The sequence below is a fragment of the Stegostoma tigrinum genome, chromosome 37, assembly GCF_030684315.1.
Source record: "Stegostoma tigrinum isolate sSteTig4 chromosome 37, sSteTig4.hap1, whole genome shotgun sequence".
Classification (NCBI taxonomy): domain Eukaryota; kingdom Metazoa; phylum Chordata; class Chondrichthyes; order Orectolobiformes; family Stegostomatidae; genus Stegostoma; species Stegostoma tigrinum.
This window is the reverse complement of record NC_081390.1, coordinates 26,388,805-26,405,994: the sequence shown is the minus strand read 5'-3', so window position 1 is coordinate 26,405,994 and position 17,190 is coordinate 26,388,805. Positions and strand designations below refer to the sequence as shown.

The 17,190-nt window shown below is 40.0% G+C and overlaps 1 protein-coding gene across 11 annotated transcripts in view; it reads left to right on the top strand.

Annotated features, from left to right (window-relative positions):
• LOC125467583 (inactive ubiquitin carboxyl-terminal hydrolase 54-like) overlaps nucleotides 1–16,619 on the top strand; it is a 124,101-nt gene extending 107,482 nt beyond the window's left edge. For 8 of the 11 annotated variants that reach the window (XM_059640322.1, XM_059640328.1, XM_059640327.1 and 5 more), the window contains 6 exons: nucleotides 567–732; nucleotides 1,303–2,816; nucleotides 4,802–4,935; nucleotides 6,044–6,184; nucleotides 8,396–8,591; nucleotides 13,793–16,619. In XM_059640322.1, the coding sequence (XP_059496305.1) occupies nucleotides 567–732; nucleotides 1,303–2,816; nucleotides 4,802–4,935; nucleotides 6,044–6,184; nucleotides 8,396–8,591; nucleotides 13,793–14,541 (2,900 nt within the window). In that variant the 3' untranslated portion in view covers nucleotides 14,542–16,619. Of the gene's footprint in view, nucleotides 1–566; nucleotides 733–1,302; nucleotides 2,817–4,801; nucleotides 4,936–6,043; nucleotides 6,185–8,395; nucleotides 8,592–13,792 lie in introns of those variants that run through there. The other 3 variants (XM_059640331.1, XM_059640330.1, XM_059640329.1) reach the window with 2 other exon arrangements.
• The last annotated feature ends 571 nt before the right edge of the window (nucleotides 16,620–17,190 follow it).

Genomic DNA, 17,190 nt, shown 5'->3' with positions numbered 1-17,190 from the left:
AATAATCTTTGAACCAAAGGTTTTTCTCATTAATCAAGTTCAAAATGTGGTTATATTTTAAAATGCTCCTTTCTTGGACACCTTTTCAAAATGGTGCTTTCTTTTAATTTCATATTTGGTTTTAACCAAATATGTACAAAAACTAAAGTTTTCTTAGAGTAATTAATCTAACTGGCAATTTAACACTGATTCTGCTGGATTTTGTTTGAGAATACAGATTCTCGGTGCAATGAACTGGATAAATATGCTTCTCACTCACTTTTCTTTTATGCTTTTGAGGGCCAGAGTAGTGATTATACCACTCATTCACTTTTCTTTGACATTCGCTTAGCTGTGTGGCTATGCATATTCTTTGCTAGATATGTGATTTAATAAGCACTTGACATGACATTTGCTTTTGTGTGTAAAGCACCCATTTTGTAATTAAAGCTGAATCACATTGCTGTTACAAATCACTGCTTAACATTCCATCGGAACATGTTGTGAGTTTCTCATACTTCTGTTTTACAACTGCATGTTGTTTGGGTCTGCCTGTGCATTTTTTTTTCTGCTGTTTTGCATTTTAGCTAAACTAAGACTTGCTATGCATGAAGGCAGTGCCATCACACACACCAAAGCCCTTGCTGATAAGAAGCTCCATGTTTGCATGAAGAAGGTTCGAAGTCTGCAAGAGCGCATGCAACAATCCACCCACTCCCCTCCACTGGGGATCCCCGTGACTGAATGCAAAAGGTAGTAATTTACGTTCAAGAAAAACAAAATGTTACATGGAAACTATTTAAGCACTGAGACTGCAAATAATGCCTTGAAAATGGGATTTATTTATTACAGAAATTAAATTTTGGACAAAATATTCAGTAACTGTCCAAAGTATGTATTTATTTTGATGCCTTTTTTTTTGGAAGGACTGTCCTAAACTTGTTTGAAAGACTGTGTCACTTGCACAAAAATAGGTTACTTTTAGGAGATGTTTAGAATATGTATCAAGATTCTACTGCAGAAAGATCTTACAGAATCTTATCTTTTTCATGAATTCTAACCATAAGTTTGATTCTTAACATTTCCACTTTGCCCAGCGACAATTCCTTAAGGTTGGACAATAAGTGAATTCAAAATTATACTGTGAGTATATTATAGTGTAATTATACTGAATTAAGTAACACAAATGCTGATGTGAGATTTTAAATATAGTGTTTAATTACATCTTGCATCTATTGATAGGTATATACAGCTTGTGTTTAGCACTGGTATTGAATTATTTCCACTATTCAACTTTAAAAATAACACACCTTTTTATTTCAGTGTGCAAACTAGCCAGGTCCAAGTACTGCTAACATCAGAGAGAGCAATGGAACCCATCGGTGAACCAGATAACAGGCCCAAATCTTCCCTAGTCCTGTCAGCCTCCCATCATCAACTTACTCAACATGCATCCAGGTTACACGATTCTCAATTGGATTTGCATGGCAAAGTTTCCACTTCTTTGGCTTCCGAACTGAACCAAAACCTGTCTGCCAGATGTACCACCGAGCTTCCATCTCCAAACAACTGCAGTTTAGCTCCAGCTTTTCTCCCTGGGGAGAAGGTGGAAGAGACCTCTGCAATACCCACACATCAGCTGAAGAATATTGATGAACCAATAAAAGGGAAGGAGAAATCGGACTGTTCTGTATTCAGCCATAAACCGACAAAAAACAAACATGGTTCCTTGCCATTGCTTACAGCTGAATACAGAGACATGAATTACACATTTCCATCACCATCTCTCCACACGCATGTGTTACCTCAAAAAGATGAAATGGGTGTCTATTCAAACAGCAATCCTTATTCTTCTCAATACTGTAATTCAAGTCAACTTAATGCAACAGATAGCAAAATTTCTCCATGTACAATTTCGTCATCCACAAGCTTGAACTGGTCCCCTGCCGAATCTCCTCCTTATCAGTCATATAGAAGTGATTTAGGATTGGATTTGAATTCAACAGAGTTTGACAGTGCCTGTTCATCAAAGACCAAAATAGCTGTTGAGAGAGTTAATATAAAGTCAATGTCACAACAGTTACAAAGGCTAAATGTTAAGTTGGGTCAGAGAAGTGAAGAAGGTAATTACGGCAGTACATGTTCTGATTTTCCACCAAAGAAATTTGATCAAGAAGTATCCCAGCCACCTCTGACTTTGAATCAAAAGGTGGGAGCGCTTCAAGGTAATGATCAGTTGGGCAGTGCGCAATGGTCTTCTGAAGGCTTGTATTCTCCCCAGGTTTCACATAGACCTTTGGACTATAAAGCTGAGGTATCTGTTACTTCATCTATATCTACTTACCTAGCAAACACCGATGCTGCTGCAAGAGAAGTATACCGTTACTCCAGAGGCTCAGGTTTTCCACCTGATGCTCAGACAGATGAGACATGTGGACAGAGATACCAAACTGCTGTCCAATCATGTTTTAGGGAAACTAGTCCCAAGGACATGTCTGTACCAGTGAGGCAGCAAAATGAGCTTTCTACCAGTACAACTTCTGTGCCTGTAGATAGAAGGTTCGGTGGTGATAGAGAACATTATATGCCACAATCAGATTACAAAATCAGTGAACAGCGTCACCTGCATGGTAATCTGCGCAGCCAAGAAAATAACACACAAGCTCATGGAAAACAAGAAATACAACCATTTAAGGACACAAATCAGAATATGGAACTGGAGTTTTCAGAGCTGGAATCGCTCTATCAAGCAAGTCTGCAAGCTTCTGAGAATACCAGATATTCACCAGGGAGACTGTTGGCTGAGAATACTGCCGGACAAAGCAACACTAAACCAGGTGAGGCGGCTCAACACACAGTTAGCAAGCAACCACAGTTCCAATCTTCTGGCCATTATTATCAAGATTCAAGTATGTCTTACATTGTATTTGATAATTAATTGTCATTTTCTCAGTTAAGTGTTTTGTTTAAGTCACATGAGTCAGTTGGCCTAACAGGGTTTGCTGGTATGTGCTTATAAGTGTAGGGAAAGTTTATGACCATGATAGGCTGAAATTCAACCATCGAAGACCCTTGGGTTACTCATCATACCTAGTCATAACATGGAATCCTTGTGCTGCCTCGCTGTTTAGTTTCAAATTCTTTGTGCAAACAGAACAGATTAGGCTGCAAAAGAAGGACTCTTGACTTATCAGTCTCCAGGTACAGTTGATCACCAAGCTTCCCCCCTCACCCACCCACCCATGCCCCCCCCCCCCCTGCCCCCGACCTTACATCATTGTTACAAAAGCAAGGCACTGTGAATGCTGAAATCTGAAATAAGAACAAGAATTGCTAGAGAAACTGAACATCTCTTAGAGTATCTGTGGAGAAAGAAACAATTAACATTTTTAGTTTAGGATGATCCTTCTTCGCATCTAAAGACTGTTCGAAATTGATAGGTTTTTGAAATGTGGAAAAAGGAGGAGTAAATGAAACTGCTGACAGAGGTGCCCTAAAGCAAAAAGTAAAGGGAGTACTTATCATATTAGAGAAATGGTGTTGATGAAGAATGGGTGTTCATATCAGAAAAGAGAGGAAACCCATTCGAACAAACGCTGAGTATTCGTGTGACCACATCTGGAGTATTGTGTACAGTACTGGTCATCATACTTTTGGAAGGATGTGTGTTGGAAGCAGTTCTGGGAAGGCTTAGTGGACTAATACTTGCAATAAATGAATTGCCTTATGAGGAAAGGCTAGATAGGTTAGGCCTGTATTCCCTAAGTTTACAAGGATTAAGGCGACTTAATTGAAACGTACAAGTCTTGAGGGAACTTAACTAGGATATTGAATGGATTTTTAAAAGTATTATTTAACCTTTTTTTAATGATCAACCTGCTCAGATATTATTACATACCTCTGGAGCAGCTGGGACTTGAACTCGGGCTTCTCAGTCCAGGGATAGGGACGTGACCCTACTGCACCATAATGGGGAGGATGTTTCTCCTTGTGGGAAAATCTACAACTAGGTGTCTTTTAAAACAATAAGGCCTTGCTGATTAAAGACAGAGATGAGGAAACGGTTTTTCTGAGGGTTTAGAATTTGGAATTTCCTTCCTCAAATGGTAGCAGATGAAGAATCTTGAAATATTTTTAAGGCAGAGCTGGATAGATTACCAAAGGGAAGAAGGATTATTGGGGACATGTAGAAGTATAAAGTTGAAATTAAAACTGATTATCCACTGTCTTATTGAATAGCAGAGCAGGGTGAAAGGGCTGAGAGGCCTGCTCTTGTCCCTTGTTGTTTTGCTCTTACAGCAATTACTCTGATTCAAAAGATTGTTACACCAGGTGTACCTGAACCCAGATGGGGCACACAACTGAATGCCACAGTGACTCCATTTTGGCAGTGGTCCAACATTGGTTGATTTGAAGGCTCTGGATTATACAGAAAAACAAGACCAGAACACTATTGTGATCAGTGATAGCTGGGTCCAATTAGAATATATTCAGCAGGAATTTCAAAAATCCATTTTATTAACTAACAGGTAAAATCATCATAGTGTTATAGGGCTGCTTTCTGATTAGAGAGAGACAACTGGTGGTGGTTTAACCTGAGGGGCCTCAGGTTGAGAAGGAGAGTCCTTTGTGGTAACCTCAGCTGGTTTGCAAGTTGGAACCCAGGCTGACTGCATATCTAGCCGTATATAGAATTAACTATCCTGTTTTGAAGATTGTGCTGATTTAAAGTGAACCAACCTAATTGATAACTGGCTACTTGTACAATTTTTAGAAAATGAAGCATGTGTTAATGTAGCTCTGATTTTTGTGTCTCCTCTAGTTTCCGCACATACACTTACAAGAAAACACTTCTCTCTGCCTGGAAGAGGTCAATCAAAAACTCCAACCGCAGAGATTGAGCGCAGTGCTTATGCAACAGTATCTTGTGGAGCACCTCTACCAGTTAGTTCAAAGGTATTTCTAAGTGAATAGAAATTCCTTACTAGCTTAATTCATAATAAATTGTGTGACTACTTGCATTGAATTGTTAGTTTCTGTCGATATGTGTGGTATTAGATTTTGAAACTTCGTTGTGGTGGACTGAGGGAAATAGGTGCCTCACAAAAGTGAATTTGAAGCAAAAAGCAACTCTTGTGGAATCCTTTTAATTCAGAGTACTCAACATCTTCTGGTTTCAAAATATGACATGGTTTTTCAATAAAGGTCTGAGTTTCCTTCAGGGAAATCAGGTTGGCAGTTCATCAGTTAGGCAATGAAAGCAGCACTTTAATGGGCAGGAACAAGAACAGAAGTTGCTGGAAAAGTTTGGCAGGGCTGGCAACATCTGTGAAGGAAACAAAATCAGAGTTAATGTCTCGCAATGGACTGAGGAAGGGTCACTGGACCCAAAACATTAACTCTGATTATTTTCTTCACATGTGTTGCCAAACCTCCTGAAAGTTTCCAACAACTTTTGTTTTTGTGCCTGATTTACAGCATCTGCAGTTCTTTTGGTTTTTTACTTTAATGGGCAGTATAAGTTGTCTTTTGAGGATTCTACAGAAATTAAGCACTGTATTACAATGGAGAATCCATCTAAAGGCAGTTGATGACCCACTCATTAGTTTTTTTTATTTCATTGATGGGATATGGGTATTGCCCATCCCTAATTACCCAGAACTATTGATGATTGGTGACTTGAGGTTACTATTTTGCTGTGTTGTATGTATTTGCATACAAAGTTGATATGCAACTATTGCATAAAGCAGTCAAATTAATTGATGGGTGATCCAGATTCAATACAGAACTTTTCCAAGGCTTAACCTTTTGCATTGTACTCCAAGTATCCACTCTTTAGATGTTTCATTTCACTGTGAACCCTGCCATGGCTAGCGAAGTTACGGTTACATCCATTTATGACTAGTACAAATGACTACAATTTCTAGCAAGATCCCCTCTTCACCTTTTTGGTGTGTTTATTCGAAACTCCTGTATTTGTAAGGACATTTTTTGTTTTTGCATCCTCTGCTGGTCATGAATGTTTAATAGATCTCAATATACCTTTATTCTCTACCTTTACAAGATGCTCGTCAGTGAACTTGCTGCAAGTGATATTGAGGAAAATGATGATTACAGTGCAGAGAATTTCCGTCGGATTGCTCGCAGCCTGAGTGGAACTATTCTTGCTAACAGAGATAATCCTGTGGTTCCTTCTCAGAGTGTTGTAAGTTAATTTTATTTATTCATTTGTGGAATGTGGACATTGCTGGCAGGCCAGCATTTATTGATCGTTCCTAACTGCCCTTGGTAAAGTGGTGGTGAGTTACCTCCTTGCACCCTTTCTGTCAATCTGGTCTAAGTGCTCTTACACAGTCCTATTAGAGACATCCAAGATTTTGACCGAGTGACAGTGACAATGACAATGTAATTTCAAGCTGGGATTATGTATGGCTTGGAAATGAACTTGCAGGTGGTGATTTCCCCACACATGTCCTGTTCTTGCCCTTTTGGGTGTTGGAGGTCGCAAGTTTGGTAGGTGTTATTGAAAGAGAAATACCAGAGCTCGATCTGTCAGGCTAGTGGACACTATTCCATTACAATCCTCTCTCTTTGCCTTATTGATTGTGGACAATCTCTTGGAACTCGAAGTGATTAATTCCCAGCAGAATTCCTAATCTCTGAACAGTATTTGTGGCCGGGGCAGTTCAATTTCTGGCCCTTGTGTGGTGCAAATGCGCTGTGCAATGTGCAGTCATCAGTAAACATTCATCAGTTCTGACCTTATGATGGAAGGAAGATTTATTAAGAGGCAATTGAAGGTGGTTGGGTCCTGGACACCACACTGATAAACTTTCCAGTGGACTAAGATAATTGACCTCCAACAGCCACAACAATCTTCCTTTGTGCTATGCATGACCCCAACCAGTGGAGAGTTTTCCTCTAATACCTATTGGCTTCAGTTTTGCCAGGTCCCCTCGATCTACTATTGCTGTAATGTTTCCAGGGCCTTTAAGGTCTGCATGTCCAGTCATTTCTTGAATACATATAGAAGGAATTGAATTGGCTGGTGACTGGTGTCTGTGATTCTGGGAACTTAAGAGGAAGATGAGTTAGATCATCCACTTAGCATGTGATAGAAGATGACTGCGAATGCATCAACTGCACCTATTAGTCTGATGTGCTGAGCTTCCCCATCATTGAATTGTCCTCTACTCTTGACTGAATGTGACAGAACTGCAGATCCTAGGTCTGATCCATTAGTTGTGGGATTGATTGGCTGTGTATGTAGCACGTTGCTTCTGCGGTTCGGCACGTAAGTTTTTACTTTCGCCAGATTGACATCTTATTTTTAGATATTCCTGGTATATCCTTGCCCTTCTTCACTCCTATTTGAACTAGGGTTGATTTTCTGGATTCCTGATAAATATTGGTGGGGGGCATGCCAAAGGACAAGGTTACAAATTGAGTTTTAATTCAGTGCTGCTGCTGCTGCTGGTGATGATTATGATGGACTACAGCACCTCATGTTTACCCAGCTTTGAATTGCTTGAACTGTTTGAAATCTGTTTCATTTAACACGGCACTAATGCGACCCAATTCAATGGAAGGTATACCGTTACAAACTATTTGTCTCCCTAAGGGTGAAATGGGCACTTCTACCAATAATTTTATGGACAGATGCATCTGTGACCGCAAGATTGGTGAGGATGAGTTCACACAGGTTTTTCTCTGTTAGTTTCCCCACTACCTGCTGCAGACCCAGTCTAGCAGCAATTGTATCAGTTATGTTGGTCAGTGGTGATGCTACCAAGTCACTCCTGATAATGATCATTGAAATTCCCCACCCAGAGTACATACAGTGCCCTTGCCAGCCTTAGCCAAAGTAACCAGCATTGCCCAAGTTTGCACCTGATACCGTGAGTCTTCATTGGGTTAATGTTGAGGACTTGAAATGTACCTTCCTGCTGACTACATTATTGTGCCACTCTTTTGGGTCTGTCCTGCCAGTGGGACAAAACATACATGGGAATGGTGATTGCTCCTATATCGCAGTCACAATAGCGTAGGCTTCTAGTCAACCAGTCCAGTGACATTTCATCCAGTGACAAAGTTCTGAGGAAGGGTCAACGGACCCAAAAAGTTAACTCCATTCTTTCCTTCACAGTTGCTGCCAGTCCTGCTGAGCTTTTCCAGCAATTTTGTTTTAGTCCAGTGACACTACAACTGTGCTACACATCCTACTGAAATAAACTTCCGCGAGTAACTTTCAACCTATATTTGCAAGCACGTGTTTTGTGCACAAGCGTTAGCATGTTGATCAATCCTCAGAAAATCTTGTGGGAGAGGCTCTCTGGAATAAATTTAAGGCAATTCTTTTTCGTTCTATCATCGGTCAGTTTCCACATATAACATTCATATCCATTTATCTTAAAAGGAAACAACAACCTTGAGAAGATGCATGGAGCCTCGAAAAAGATCGGTCAGCTCTTCTTCCTTGACCACATCCCAAGCTTCCTCCCATGATCCTCATGTGTTAACCTCTAACCTTCAACACCATTCCAACCTATCACAGCACCTTTCGTCTGATCCATTATGGCCAAGCAAGGCTGGTGAGGCAAATAGAGCATCAGGTAATCTTGGCATCTCCACTTGTACCTCCTTTGTTTGCACCGATCCCCAGTGTGTAAGACTGCAGGGTTGTCTGTCCTTGTCCATCTGTTTCCTTTCCGGGTCATATCGTTATTTGAAATGCTCTTCAAATATGGAATTGTCTACTTATCAGTGAAGCTACTGGCAGAGATACTTCACGTGACAAGACCATGTCTTGGTATTTCCTGGCATTAACTGCAAGAAGCTACCATTGGTTCCATCAGGACTACTTTAAATTTCCATAACTGTTCCGTCCCATTTGATCTTTTCATCGTTCATCTCACTTTGCTATTTTTATCTCCAGTTCCATACCTCATGTGCATTACCACCCGTGGCAGCCACATTACCCCCAACCCATTGCTTGTCCCCATCAACACTTGTATTGTTGGGCCCCAACAATACATCTTCAGTCCTGAGGAAGGGTCACTTGACCTGAAATGTTGTCTCCGATTTCTATCTTCAGATGTTGCCAGAGCTGCCGAGCTGTTGCAGCAATTTCTGTTTTTGTTTCTGACTTACAACATCCACAGTTCTTTCAGTCTTTACCTTCCACTAATTTTGTTCTTTATTAACAGCCTGCCTCACTGCTACCTCACTACTCTTGGCAATACCACATTTCTCGTATACTCATTTCTCACATCAGAACAGCTAGATCTCGAAACAACCAATACTAAGTAAGCTGACAAAAGTATGGTGGTGGTGACAGCAAAGAAAATATAGACAGGCAGAGCTTTGAGTCCCATTCCTCATTTTTTTTCTCACCCTCCATTAGGTGAGGTTGAAATGCCTTCAAGTTGGCAGTGAATGAAGAGGAGAGAAATTAGGGCAGAGAGGGAGAAAAATCAGTTGGGAGTGGTGGCTGCAAACAGTCCCCATATTACCTTAGTGTTTTGGTAAAACATTCTAATATTTAATCACCGCCTTTGTATTTACAAAAGCTCTTGGGACCGATGTCTGACTAATCAAAACAGTCTGGACAGATAGAATTATTTATTGTTATTATCACAGACATAAGATTATTGAATGAGAGCAAAACAGGTTGTCAATGAGTTAGAGATAACGCACTGTGAAGCTGGATGAACGCAGCAGGCCAAGCAGCATCAGAGGAGCAGGAAAGTTGACATTTCCGGTCAACTTTCCTGCTCCGCTGCTGCTTGGCCTGCTGCATTCATCCAGCTTCACACCGTGTTATCTCAGATTCTCCAGCATCGGCAGTTCCCATTATCTCTGTCAATGAGTTAAACCTGATGTATTGTAAATGAATGCAGTATTACAAAGTATAAGAATTCATCAAGTTTATTTGAGCATATTCCCAAGATCATTGAAGTACAAGCAGCATGGTGACACCATTGGTTATCACTGCTGCTGCCTCACGGCACCAGGGTCCTCGATTTGATTCTGAGCAACTGTCTGTGTGGAGTTTGCACATTCTCCATGTGCCTGCTTGGGTTTTCTCCAGGTACTTTGGTTTCCTCCCATGGTACAAAGATGTGTGGGTTAGGTGGATTGGCCGTGCTAAATTGCCCATTGTATCCAGGGATGTGCAAGCTTAAGTAGGTTAGCCATGGGAAATTTAGATTGACAGGAATATGATAGGGGGACGGGTGTGGGAGGGATGCTTTTTGGAGGGTTGGTGCATACTAGATTGGCTAAGTGGCTTGTACTCTCACTGTAGGAATTCTATGATGCTACATCTGTACAGAACTTTGATCAGCTATAACTGCAAAACAGAGTGCAGTTTTGCTCTTCATTTTTAAGGAAGGATGTGCTTACAATGGAGGCAGCATAGCAAAGTCAGGGACACTAGAATCATTCATGGGATGAGGCAGCTGTCCATAAAGGCTGAGTGAATTGAGTCTGTTTTTTGGAGTTTAGAAGACTGTGATCTCATTGGAACAGAAAAGATTGAGAGTCTTGGTAGGGTAAAGTGAAGTTGTTCTGCTGCTTGGGAATCTAGAACATGGGGCCACAGTCCCTGGATAAGCAACTGATCATTTAGGACTGTCAAGAGAGGAAAATTCTTTGGTCAGAGTTTTGAAAATCTGGGGAGCTGTGTACCCTAGAGAACTGTGGGAACTCCCAAGATTGAATAAGGCTGGGATAAGCAGATTTTGGTCCCTTGGGGATTGAGGTATGGGCAGCAGGTGGGCAACTGGAATTGAAATCCTAGGTAAGCAACAGATTATATTGAATTACAGTGCAGGTTTGAAGAGCTGCATCTATTCTTGCTTGTATTTCTTGACTATTCTGAAATTACTGCATTGGGTTTTATAAAACAGATTTAGGGATGTTAATCATAGACTCACTAAGGTAGCATGAGAGATGAGAAGCTTAAAACATAAGCTGAGATGGAAAAATACTGACTATTTCTTCACAACAGGGAAAAGAAGAAATCTGAAAGTTATTCAAAGTTATGTGAATGAATAAAGAAATGAATTGAAGCTTATGTTAATTGATGTTGTAGATGTCTATAATGACTTTACTAAAGCCTTTGACAAAGTCCCACTGAGAGGCTGATATGTAAAGTCAGTTCACATGGGATTCGGGGAGACCGTGTCATTGGGATACAAAATTGGCTTGATGGTTGGAGACATAGGGTGGTTCTGGATGTGAGTTTGCTCGCTGAGCTGGAAGGTTAGTTTTCAGACGTTTCATCACCATTCTAGGTAACATCATCAGTGAGCCTCCGACGAAGCGCTGGTGTTATGTCCCGCTTTCTATTTATTTGTTTAGGTCAGATAAATAGAAAGCAGGACATAACACCAGCGCTTGGTTGGAGGCTCACTGGTGATGTTACCTAGAATGGTGACGAAACGTCTGAAAACTAACCTTCCAGCTCAGCGAGCAAACTCACATCCAGAACCTAAACCTGAGCTACAAATCTTCTCAAAACTCGCTAACATAGGGTGGTGTTTGGAGGGTTGTTTTTCGGTCAAGAGGCCTGTAACCAGCAGTATTCAGCAGGGATTGGTGCTGGATCCGCTTTTGTTTGTCATTTTTGTATTTACGAGGCATGGTTAATAGATTTTCAAATGATACTGCAATTGGTGGTTTGGCCTACACTGATTATCGAGGGATCTTGATCAATTGGGCCAATCGACTGAGGAGTAGCAGATGGAGTTTAATTTGGATAAATGCAAGGTGTTGCATTTTGGTGAAACGAACAAGGGCAGGATTTGTACAGTCAGTGGTATTGTTCTGGATCATATTGTCGAACAGAGAAATCTAGGCATTCGGGTACATAGTTCTTTGAAAGATGCGTTGTGGATAGACAGGGTGGTTAAGAAGGCATTTAGCAAGCATGCCTTCATTGCTCAGACCATTGAATATAGGAGTTAGGACGTCATGTAGTTATACAGGACACAAGCCACTTTGGAGTAGTCGTCCTGCTTTAGGAAAAGTATTAAATTGGAGACGCTTCAGAAAAGATTTGCCAGGATGTTGATGGGAATGGAAGGTTTGAGTTAAAAGGAGAGGCGGGATAGACTGGGACTCTTTTCACTGGAGTGTAGGAGTTGAGCGGTGACCTGAGAGGTTTATAAAATCATGAGGGGCATAGATAAGGTCTTTTCTCTAGGGAGGGGTGTTCAAAACAAGGGGCATGTTTTTAAGATGTCAGGAGAAAAATTTACAAGGGACCTCAAAAATTTGCCTGACACATGGGTGTTTGTACCAGAGAAAGTGATAGATGCAGGTACATTTACAACATTAAAAAGTCTTTTGAACAGGTACATGAATAGGAAAGGTTTAGGGAATAATATGAGCCAAATACAGGCAAATGGGACTAGTTTATCATCTTGAATAGCATCATTGAATCCCTACAGTGTGGAAACAGGCCCTTCGGCCCAACAAGTCCACATCGATCCTTGGAGCATCCCACCCTGACCCATCCCCCTATAACCCACCTAATCAAACATCCCTGAACACTATGGGCAATTTAGTATGGCCAATCCACTTGGACTGTGGGAGGAAACCCACGCAGACACGGGGAGAAGGTGCAAACTCCGTGCAGACAGTCGCCTGAGGGTGGAATTGAACTCGGGTCCCTGGTGCTGTGAGGCAGCAGTGCTAACCGCTGAGCCACTGTGCTGCTAAACTAAACTAGTTTAGTTTTGGAAACTTGGCCACCATGGACAAGTTGGACTGAAGGGTCTCTTTCTGTGCAGTAAGGCTGTATTTACAATATTCTGTGAACCAGAAATTATGACTTTTTATCTTGATCTTTTAAAAAGATCTGGGATTGGGAGACATGCTTTTAAAATGCAGATTTGTCAGAACATCAAGTGCAGTGCTTGGAACAGTAGTTGAAAAAGGATTAATTGTAATTTGTCAAATTGGATGTGAATACCTGTATGAAAGGGTACAAAAGAATAACAAGAAACTGTGATTAAGTGGACAACACTTTCAAAGCGAGTTAATGGGAGCTACAGATGCTGGAGAATCCAAGACAACAAAGTGTGGAGCTGAATGAACACAGCAGGCCAAGCAGCATCTTATGTGCTCTTAAGATGCTGATTGGCCTGCTGTGTTCATCCAGCTCCACACTTCGTTGTCTCCCTTTCAAAGAGAGTGTTAGCTTAATGGACCAAATAGTGTCTTTACATGGTCAGGATCAGTGATAAATGTTACTCATCTATAAAATTGTTAGTATAATTTTGAAAGGCAACTTGGAAAAGTGAAGGACTTGAGTAATGCCTTGTTTTCATTTAGACTAAAAGGCAAATTTGGTCAATGTAGTGAAGTGTTATACTCTGATACAGTGGTACACACCACACCATACAATAACAGAGGGAACAACTGAAGCCTTTAAATCAGCCAGGAATTCAGTGATAAAACATGTGAAACAACAATAATTTCCACTAATTCGTAGCAAAGCTGAACTTGTGAAAATGTGATTTGATCAAAATATCTTATCATGAGTTGAAACAAAATCTGTATATGTACAAAATAGTGTCCTCTTGCTCCCTCTCTGCCAGGCTATCAGATCAGTAGCTACAGATTAAATTTCTCTGAAGATTCTTAGGATTTAACAACATTGTAATTTAAGTTTTCTACCAAATTTGCAGTGGACGATAGGGAACCTATGGGAAAATTTTTGAATATATAGTTAGTGCAGTTTTGTCACTGGTCTAGTAATTTCCAGTAACTCTGAATTTAACTTCTCTGTTTCTTGTGAAAACAGACGAGAACATCAAAAAATTTCTGGCTGTGTTTGACCGGGGTGAAACTCTCAACCATGAGAACTACCAGAGTGTTGCAGTGAATTATGGTACACTGCCACGCTTTCAGAAGAATTGGACTAAAGGACAGAGACCAATCAGAAAAGATCAGATGCATGGTACAAATAAGAATGCCATTCAGCAGAGACTAGCTCACAACAACCAAGCTGTTCTGCCAGACAAAAGAAAAGTGGAGCAACTTTGCAGAGATCCATCCAATATAACCACATTGAGCAGAAAGCTGCCACAGACTCTGACTGAAATGCCTGATAATCATGATTGTTCTAATCATTTTGCTGTGCATTATAAACCTGCACATGGTACTGTCCAAAACACTCTTCCAAAAAACAGCAACATTACAAAGACCTTAGATCTTCAAAAATCCTTTTATTACAAGTCTTCACAGTCCAGTACTGCAGGTCCAGTTCGCCTTGATGTTCCTCCAGATGAAGATTGGAGGAAAACAATCTATACCTATCCTCGGGCCAGTGAGAAAGTGCATTTGACTCATCATACTACTGCAAGAACCAGCAGTACTGATACATATTCAAGGCAGCCACCTGCTGGTCGATCAGTGACCCAACAGACCACTCCACAGCCAGGCACCAGGAGGCATCAGTGCGCTTTATGCCAGCAGGTGTTCATCAGCACAACCATGGTCTATTGTAGGAACTGTAGTGCGTACATGGGACGGTTTAAAGCTCAGCACTGACCTTTTGTGATTACGATCAACCAAAATCAAAGGCCGTCTTAGAAACAACTTATCTTTAAAGTAGGCTAATGCTTAGGCTGAACACTGGTACTACCGCTAACTGAGTAGGTTAACACTGTAAAACTGATCATTTATCAACTGTAATGTTGAAAATCGATAATACACATTTAAATGGTTAGAATAAGAAAAATTGATGAAGGTTAAAGGTCGAATGTATTTAAATTATAAAACTAACTCTTTCTGTTACTAGATAGAAATTGTATTTAGACTTTTGATGCTGGATCTGAAAGCTGCACTGTTCTCCTTTGGGTACACTAAATTGATTTTTACTGTATCACAAACCTAGCCACTTTATTAGTTTGGATCTTTTGAACTGATCAAAAATGTGCAGTATAATGATTGAAATGACATTGTGATTTACTTGTCAGTTTGCAATAGACATTTTATGATGTCATTGTCATGAAAAGACAACTTAATAACCCATTGAACTCATTCCAGATCTATCAAGTTCAATGAAAAGAACAACTGGGGGGCCACTTTAATATTTTGTTTTAACCAATAGTACAAATTCTCTTTAAGCCTCTGTGATTCCAGCATTTCAAAAGTTACTAAGGTGATTTTAAATATATGTAGCAGGATCCTAGCTAATGGATATTTATTTAACATGTTTTGCTGTAATTTCTCTCTTTACGATTTTAGCAGAGGTGTTCACCCATTTAATGCAATAAGGTATTGCTTCCACTAAAAAGAGTGGCGAAAGGAATTGCATAGGGCCATGGAGCTTCTGTAACTAGTGTCTTTGCTGATCTGCCTCTGGACCCCATTAATAATTTTAATGAAGTGCGGTAACTGCATGGGCACTTATTGCCAGCTTCACATGCAGAAACTTTCCTTTGTCTATTCTTGATCTTGAAAGAGGTTAAAAGATCAATGTTATACAATGATTCAGCTTACAATGTGGTTTGATATGATTGTGGTTGGTTGCAGTTTGAGATGGTGTTCATACTAACCACCTGTGAACAATTAGTTTTTCTATAGCACACATAACTGAGGTGAAACATGTCTATTGTAACTGCCCACGTGGAAGACACCTTGACACTTTACTGACCGTCCCATACCTATGTATATGATTAAAATGATCTTTGATTGTAGGTCTGATGTGAGAGGCAGTGTAAAGATACTGTTTCACTGAGGGCCATTGGAGATGAAAAGCTGCTGTAAAAATAAATGAAGGATGCAGATTAAAATGTAATTATTGAAGAAGTATGTATATATACCCAGTCACTGGGTTCAAGTGTGATGGTGTGACAAGTGGAGAAAAATTAGTTTTGATGTCTAAATATTGAATAGTTAAAAGGATGTTACAGGACACCCAGATAGATATTTAGAGGAATTGGTCCAGAGGAAAGCTTCAGCTGTGGGCACAAGTTCTGAACTTTGCCTTTAATTTCCTTCTTCTGTTATTTTTATAATATGTATGATTCTGATTTTTATTTGTGGCAGCCTGTAAAATTCATCGTGACTTCCAGACTGCTGAAAATCCATGGGAAATGCCACCAGTAACTACTGTTGTAATATCTGCAGCTTCATGATCTTGACTGTACCATTGGTGAATGAGTACTGAGAGGTTCTGCATTAAGTACGAGGCCATCCACACCATTGTGTATATCCTATAAGACTCCTGATGATAAATTTATAGGTGTACAAATGTAGGTTAAGAGATTTTATTGTAGAAAACTGTTTACAGATTTGTACTGTAATTTCATACTTGTCTGCTTAGTAAAAGCTTGATATTCTTGCTAATGTATTACTGTTAAAATGTGTACAGCTTTTACAGCCAATGAGAAGTGAATTGGAAAATTTCTGTATCTATTGCAGTGCTAGAAAATGCAACTCATATTTTTGCAATAAATATCCAAATGTGTGAATAATTGGGCTGTTGTTGGTCTAACTCTGAAAAGTAAAACATTTAAGACAAAAAGTGATATGTCTCTTTGCTGGGTGAATTAAAAGAATTGGAAACTTAGCAGACAGTTTGTTCCATCATTCTCTAGCTGACTTATTTACTCTGAGTAACTGAGCACCACAAAGAATAAACAAAATAAAGTTCTACATTTGTAAAGCACTCTTCATTCTTTATGGCCAATTAATTATTTATTACCTTCGAAGTATAGTCATCCTGTTGTGGAGGGCAACATGACAACTAATTTTTAATGTTCCAAGAACAGTGCAAGGTAAGTGTCTAGATAATTTGTTCTTGACAGTGTTGCTGAGGACTTAGTGTTAGTTGAGATAATGGGAGAATTCGCTTGTTTTTTCCGTGGTGTGAGCAGTAGGCAGGTCTATGACTTAACTCCCAGCACCTTTGACTTCATAACACTCTCTCTGCATTATCCTGAGACATCAGCTTGGAGTATTCCACAATCAGAGGATTGGTCCCTAATGATAAGCAGTTTAAAATTGATGTCAGGAAGAAAAAGTAACATATTCTAATAATCAAAGCAAATTTTAATGATCAACTTCAAAGGTCAGTGTTATGCATTTTGAATCATTTGCAACTCTAGATGAGGGAAATTTACGTATTGTATTAGACCATAAGACATAGGAGTGGAAGTAAGGCCATTTGGCCCATCAAGACCACTCATGGCT